The following is a 7639-nucleotide window of genomic DNA, read 5'->3' as shown; positions in this document are numbered from 1 at the left end:
GTGGTTTGTGACAAGAACGGTTTGATTGAGGCATCACAGTCCATCTCCATGGCAGGAATTCTGTTTGGAGCGTTGGTGTATGGGACTATTTCTGACAGGTAAATACATCATTTTGTCTGTCACAAGGTTGTAGGATTTTCTTTCATATTAAAGAACTATTCATATCATCACCAACCTCACAAAAGTAGTATCCCAGCATTGGGTCTGGCATTTCAAACTCATGACACCTTTTTTTCCAGCTTGTCTCTTTAGAATTATCATGGAGATGTAATGATGCAGAATATAACAACCCTCAAAACTGCTAGAAACAAAAAGAGAGAAGTGTATGTTAAAGGGTTAATATTTTTCTTTGAGTTTATCAGTTCAGTCAACCAGAAGGCAAGCCTTGCATGGCAATGCGTCTTTCAAATAAGTTACTGCCTACCATACCTTTAGCCACAATGACCAGAAATATGTTTGGAGGAGAGAAAGTGAGCCCTTTAACACCTTTGACACCAAACCTACCATCAAGCATGGTGGTGGCAGTATCATGCTCTGCAGCTGTTTTACTACCAGTGGAATTGGCGTTTTACACCAAGGAAAGGCAATAATGAAGAAGGAGGATTACTTTCACATTCTTCAGGAAAATCGTCAACCACAAGGTTGGGTCCTGAAGGCAAACACACACCAGAAGTGTTAAAGAAGTTATTAAGTCAAAGTAGAATGAAGGTTTTAGATTGGCCTCCCCAAAGTCTGGACATAAACCCCATAAACCAAAATGTATGATTGTTTTTGTAAAAAAAATAATTAATTAAAATACATATGCTTCAGTAAATTCATCAAAGATAAATAGTAGGTGAAAGTTTCATTGGAATTTCTGGACTGCCATGATATATGTGGTTGTGAAAGTGTATGTAAACTTTGTTCATAGCTGTATATTGTGTCCCTCAAAAGAATAATACATATTTGTTATTCTATTGTCCCCTCTGAATAGGTTTGGCCGACGATTTGCCATCCTGCTTGCAGTTTTCCTCCTGTTGGTGTTTGGTGTGGGCATTGCTTTCTCACCAAACATCTATGTTTATATGGTTCTCAAGTTTTTCTGTGGGACTTCAAGTGTTGCCATGACAATGAACTTATCAGTGCTGGGTAAGGCCACATAAATAAATATGCTTGGAACATAGAAGAAATACAAATCAAAGGAGTCCCATGGACTTAGACATATGCCATACAACTGCAACATCCACCATTTGGTTGCTGCCAGGAAGTGCTGTTGTACGGCATACTCCTGTCTAATGTCCTGGTTTTCTGTTTCTGTTTTGTATGAGTAATTCTCTTCTGTTTTACAGCACTGGAATGGACGGATCCTTCAAAGTCTGCACTTTGCACAGTGGCCATCCTAACTTTCTTTAGTATTGGACTGATATCATTGTCTGGCATTGCCTATTTGATCCACAACTGGAGAATCCTGCAGCTGGTGCTGTTCAGCCCTCTTGTCATTGTCTTTGTAGCCCATTGCTGGTAAGAACCCTTTAATTCCATGACCTTTTCAGATGTTCTTTAACAACTAAATGCCAAAGTATTGCCAAAGAATCTGTGATTGTAACTACTGCATCATTCTTTATTTGGAAATTGTGATTCAACAGGTTTCTTCCAGAGTCAGCTCGGTTGCTCTTGACACATGGTAGGAAGGAGGAGGCACGAAAGGAGCTCCAGCGAGCAGCCAGGATCAATGGGAGGAAACTACCAGAAGATTTGCTGGACAAGGTGATCAGCATCCAACACACTTTGGTTCACTCCATATATATTAAACCTCTTCATTGTATGACCATTTTCTAAAAGTTGCTTTTTACTTGTTCAGATAAATATGGAGAGTACACCTGAAAAGAGAAACATGTTTGACATCTTCAAAATACCATATCTGAGAAAATATACTCTAATAATGGGCTTCAACTGGTGAGATGATGTTCATGTCATTGTCTTTAATATAATAATGTTTTTAGGAAGTAGTGAAACTAAAGGTTTCTCCTCTGATTTTAGGTTTGCAGCAAGTCTTCTGTTCTATGGACTGAGCCTGAATGTTGGCGGTTTTGGCTTGAATATCTACCTCACGCAGTTCATCTTTGCTCTTGTTGAATTTCCTGCAAATATTTGTGGTTTGACTCTAATTCAACACTTTGGAAGGAGAATATGTGAAGCCTGCTTCCTGTTCTTTGGGGGTGCTGCTTGCCTTGTGGTCCTTGCTGTTCCAAGGGGTATCTTGAAAACCTTGAACATGTTATTGTTGCTTGAAAAATGTTATAGAAAGGGAAATTTTCCAATTTTCTAACGGCTATGTCTGTCTTTTATGTGTGAAACATTCTTTACCAATCAGATCTTCCTGTGGTGGTAACAGTCATCGCTGTGGTGGGGAAATTTTCTGCCACTGCTTCTTTTACCACAGCCTACGTTTATGCAGCAGAATTGTACCCTACTGTTTTAAGGTAATGCCAAATAAGCTGCAATTGCAGTCTTTACTGTGAAGAATGACCGAAACCCATCAAACCCACCCAACACATCATGTGGTTCTTGATTGTGAATTCTTGCAGGCAGAATGGTATCGGTCTAAACTCCATGTGCGCTCGTGTTGCCGGCATTCTTGCTCCATTGATCCGGCTGCTGGAGGTTTATCATTACACCATTCCCATGCTGATATATGGCATCGTCCCCATTGCTGCTGGTGGATTCTGTTTGCTGCTGCCTGAAACCCTCAATGTTGAACTTCAGGATCACACTGAGTTAAAGTGAGTTGAGTATATGTATTGCAATCCAAAAAAACATATCAATATATGTAGCTACAAAATGTAGTACTTCTATTAACTGTGTTTCTTCTTCTGTTTTTTAATTTAGAAAACATTTGAGTGGACCAGTGGGGGACAGTAACTGTGCTGAAAACGTAATTGAAGAGCAACGACTGTAGTTTGAACTGTAACTGAAATCATAATCAGATGACTTTACTTGTTCTCTTTCCTTATTCATCATTTTTGAAAGATGTCATTTTATTTCACTTGTAATTTGCAGAAGATCAAATTCTTAGTACATCCAATTATGCCACAAGTTACAAAAAAGATGTATCTGCATATCTGATTGTGCAACCAGGTCCAAGAGGACATGTCTGACTCCATGTTTATTGCTGTTTTACTTGTCTGAATGTACATGTACATTCTGGTGAACATGTGATTTATGTTTGTTTTTTATAACCTGTTAAAAATCAGTTTTATTTTTACAACGGCTATGTACTGCTTGACAATTGGTAGTCGTGTGTGTGTGTGTGTGTGTGTGTGTGTGTGTATAAATGTATATAGTTATACAGTCATGAACAAATGTCTACATATACTTGCAAAGACCATGTATTTCATAACAACGAGATTCCAGTGACTCCTATAACTCCTAATTTTCTACGATGGAATGGTTGAAACACATTTATCTTTCTCACAGAAAACAATCACGTATTTGATCCTTTCATAGATTTATTACAGGTCAACTAGAAATATGACAAACTCCGTTGGGTCACAAATATACATACAGCAGTTCTAATAGTTGGTTCAACTTTCCCTCCGCCACTTTCAGCGCAACTAGGTGCTTTTGGTAGTTGTTTGTCTCTTTGGTGACAAACAACTACCTGGTGACGTGTGTCTTCATCACAGTCCAGACTTGATGAGGTTTAAGTCAAGACGTTGGGAAGGTCAGTCTAAAACATTAATTCTAGCAATTTCTTTACCACCTTTGATGTGTGTTTGGGGGTCACTGACTTGTTGGAACACCCAACTGTGTCCAAGACCATCCTAATGGCTGATGATTTTAGGTTTTCCTGAACAATGTGGTGGTGTTCTTCTTTCTTCGTTATTCCATTTACTTTGTGTTATACATCAGTTTCATAAGCAGCAAAGCCCTTGGGCATGATACTGCCACCACCATGCTTGACAGTAGGCTGGGTGTTCTTGGGGTTAAAGGCCTCGCCTTCTTTCCTCCAAAAACATTTCTGGTCATTGTGGAAACTTGAGACTGCCATGTTATGCATGGTCTTTATAAGTATATGTAAACTTTTGTGCATGACTGTATGTGTACTGTATATTCATGATAAACCTGTTTTCTCCTGTCATCTTAATTAATAATATGAACGTTCTGCATATATTTCAGTTGCCATGAGTCAGCTGTAGATTGTTGTGGAAAATGAGAATAAGCAGGCTTTCTGACCTGTCGTAGCTCAATCTAACTAACTACAAACAGTTCCTTTGTTAATCTTCTTTTCCACAATAAAAATGAGCAGCTACATGGTAACTATAATGGTGCATGTAGCAGCTTTTTCATGAGAGCACTAATGTTTCTCCATTGAAATGTTCTTGTTGTGAAATTCAGCCGTTATGTAGCCAGAAATCAAATGTTGCTTTGCATCCTGTATTGTACTGTAGTTGCTCTGCTCATTATTATTGTTGATTGTTGTATTTGTTTTTAACTACCTTAGTTACTTTTGTTACATTACAGCATGATTAGCTTAGCAAAAGTGGATATGAAAAGATGAAAAGCCTCTGCAGCATGTTAAAAGTTAGCATTCCTTCAAATATTAATGCAATGCTACTTTGTATTTCATTTTGTAGATGCCCCCCCCAAAAACAAACAAACAAACAAACAAACAAACAAACAAACAAACAAACAAACAAACAACAACAAGCAAACAAAAACAAAAAACAGTATTTGTGGCATAAGCAAAAGTCTGAGCATTCTTTTACATCACTACTTAATTCTTACCCTGATTGGTGATTGCCTACAGCAATGTTGCTAAGAATGTCACTTCACAATTAGATTATAGTTCGGTTTAAACCATTTTAAGTTATCTGCTGGCAGTATATTAAAACTCAGATGTTAATCTTAATATTACATATGCAAGTGTCCCATATCAGCACATTGATTGTACAAAAGGACTTCTTTCATAATGTTATTGCCATTTTCTTCATATCTTAGTTTTCATTTTATTGTTTTTGCTATCTCAAATTTTATTCATGTTGCAAAGTTGATGACACCTGTTGTTCTTAATGTGAAATAAAGGTAAAGACAATAAATCAGCTATCTGTTGTTGGTTAAACATTAATTAACCAGTTAATTTGTAATGATCTCTTCGAAATATCTTCACTGACGCTGCACTATCAGTTGGAGTCTCTGCAAGTTGGGCCACACATCGCCATGAGCAACCTCGGACAGATCCTGAAGGAAATCGGGGAGTTTGGTTTGTTTCAGAAATGTTTGCTTTTTGCATTATGCATCCTCAACATGTTTCCATCTTTTGATGTGATGAGTCAGGTGTTTACCGGCCTGAGCTTCCCACATCACTGCAACACCGACTGGATCTTGGAGCGTGGACCCAACCTGACAGAGGAGAATCAAAGGAATCTCACCATCCCAGTGAACGAGGATGGAAGGTTTGAAAGCTGTGAAATGTTCACACCTGTGAATTTGACTGTAGAAGACATTGAAAAGTATGGGATTAACACCACAACAAAATGCATAAATGGATGGGACTATGCGACTGGGCCAGGAGATTCCACCCTTGTGACCGAGGTAAGCTAAGAAAAAGATCATTTGTGAATTCATATGCTCCTTGCAGACCTGTAGTGTGAGATCCAATGAGTGAAAGGATTTTCACAGTATGACCTGTGTGTTGGACCCATAATTCCCTCCCAAATCCTGCTGCCACTTCTTTAATCCATTCATTCCCCTTGTCCTGTTACCATCTTTGCTGTTTCCAGTTTGACGTGGTTTGTGACAAGAACGGTTTGATTGAGGCATCACAGTCCATCTCCATGGCAGGAATTCTGGTTGGAGCGTTGGTGTATGGGACTATTTCTGACAAGTAACACATTCCTTCTTCTTTCACAAGGTTCAATAATTTTGCTCTCATAATAAGGAACTATTCATATCATCGCTAACCTCATAACAAGCAATGTCCCAGCAGTGGGTCTAGCATTTTAAACTTTGTTCAGCTTGGGCCTTTAGAGTTATCGCGGAGATGTAATGAAGCAGGTTGATACTGTCTGTCAGTGAAGAATAACATGATTATAACAACCCTCAAAACTGCTACATGGAAAACAAAAAGGGAAATGTGTTGAAGGGTTAATATTATTCTGTGAGTTTATGTGAGTCAGCGAAGGAAGGCAAGCCTTATATAGCTTGCCTTTAAAAAGCAAATGTTCCTGATGCAGACCAACATTAAGGTTTAGAGTGTTTTAAGTAAAAATGTGTCATTGTTGTTGATATTAATATATGAATCCATTTACAATCTCACTAATGTCATCAAAACACTAACAGCTCGAGTCAATGACAATCAACAAACAGGGAAAAACAATTGATTTCAAACGGGACATTTAAAAAAAATGTATTCAACATTATAAAAGTAACTTTGTGCAAAATTTCATGTGAAAATGCTTCTGTTTTTCAAATAAAGTTATTGCCTACCATAAATGTATACAGTTGTTCAGACCATATATATCATGGCAGTCTTAGGTTTTCAATGATTCTGGTAACTCTCAATTTTTTGCAATGGAATTATTGAAACAAACATGTATTTGCCACATTAAACAGTCATGCATTTTAGTTCTTTCATGGATTAATTTTAGTTCTGGAAACATGACAAAATTTGCCCGTTCACAAATATACATCTGCAACTTGAATTATCAGTTTTGGTGATATCGAAAGCTGTGTTAATCAAATCAGTCAAATTGTCTTAGTGCCGTGGCCTTCTCAATCAGTGATTCCTACAGCTGCTGACTTCTCTGAGGCAATTTATTTATTACACCTATTAGTTTCTGCCACAAACATTAGAGCAGGGAAGTCGAAGGAACTCAGCACACATCTGAAAAAGCATATCACTGCCCTAAACAAGTCCGAAAAGTGGCTCCAGAAGTGGCACCTTAAGACTTGACTCAAGTTTGCTGATCACATGGACAAAGAAAAGGTCTTCTGGAGGAAGGTTCTGTAGTCAGGTGAAACAAAAATCTAGCTATTTGGCCACAATAACCAGAAATATGTTTTGGAGGAGAGAAAGTGAGACCTTTGACCCCAAGAACACCAAACCTACCATCAAGCATGGTGGTGGCAGCATCATGCTCTGCGGCTGTTTTACTACCAGTGGAATTGGTGCTTTACGTGAAGTGACTGGAATAATGAAGAAGGATTACTTCCAAATTCTTCAGGAAAGCCTAAAATCATCAGCCACAAGGTTGGGTCTTGAAAGCAAACACACACTAGAAGTGGCAAAGAAGTCATTGCATCACGGTAGAATTAAGGTTTTAGACTGGCCTCCCCAAAGTCCAGACCCAAACGCCATTGAGAACCTGTGGACTTTGTGGAAGAAACAAGTCTGTCAGAAAACCAACAAATTTATATTATCTGCATCAATTCTGTGAAGTGGAGTGATCAGAGATACAACCAGAAACTTGTGAATGGCCATCAAAAGCACCTAATTCAGCTGAAAAAGAACAACATACATGAACCAAATATGAGCAGTACTGTATGTATAATTCTCACCCAGAAAATGTTGCCATATTTCAAGTTGACCTCTAAAAATCTATTAAAGAACCAAAATACATGATTGTTTTTGTGACAAAAATGGATGCGCTTCAATGAT

At 38.2% G+C, this 7639-nt stretch overlaps 1 protein-coding gene across 1 annotated transcript in view; it reads left to right on the top strand.

The window, feature by feature from the left end:
- LOC103375719 (solute carrier family 22 member 13-like) overlaps nucleotides 1–2766 on the top strand; it is a 3446-nt gene extending 680 nt beyond the window's left edge. The window contains exons 2-9 of the mRNA XM_008306032.1: nucleotides 5–98; nucleotides 974–1128; nucleotides 1329–1500; nucleotides 1626–1746; nucleotides 1841–1935; nucleotides 2020–2234; nucleotides 2354–2462; nucleotides 2568–2766. Of these exons, the coding sequence (XP_008304254.1) occupies nucleotides 5–98; nucleotides 974–1128; nucleotides 1329–1500; nucleotides 1626–1746; nucleotides 1841–1935; nucleotides 2020–2234; nucleotides 2354–2462; nucleotides 2568–2766 (1160 nt within the window). The remainder of the gene's footprint in view (nucleotides 1–4; nucleotides 99–973; nucleotides 1129–1328; nucleotides 1501–1625; nucleotides 1747–1840; nucleotides 1936–2019; nucleotides 2235–2353; nucleotides 2463–2567) is intronic.
- Nucleotides 2767–7639: the final 4873 nt, after the last annotated feature.

This window comes from Stegastes partitus, unplaced genomic scaffold (genome assembly GCF_000690725.1).
Source record: "Stegastes partitus isolate 25-593 unplaced genomic scaffold, Stegastes_partitus-1.0.2 Scaffold2813, whole genome shotgun sequence".
NCBI classification, from domain to species: domain Eukaryota; kingdom Metazoa; phylum Chordata; class Actinopteri; family Pomacentridae; genus Stegastes; species Stegastes partitus.
Note: the sequence above shows the minus strand (reverse complement) of the source record. Positions and strands in the feature narration are given on the sequence as shown.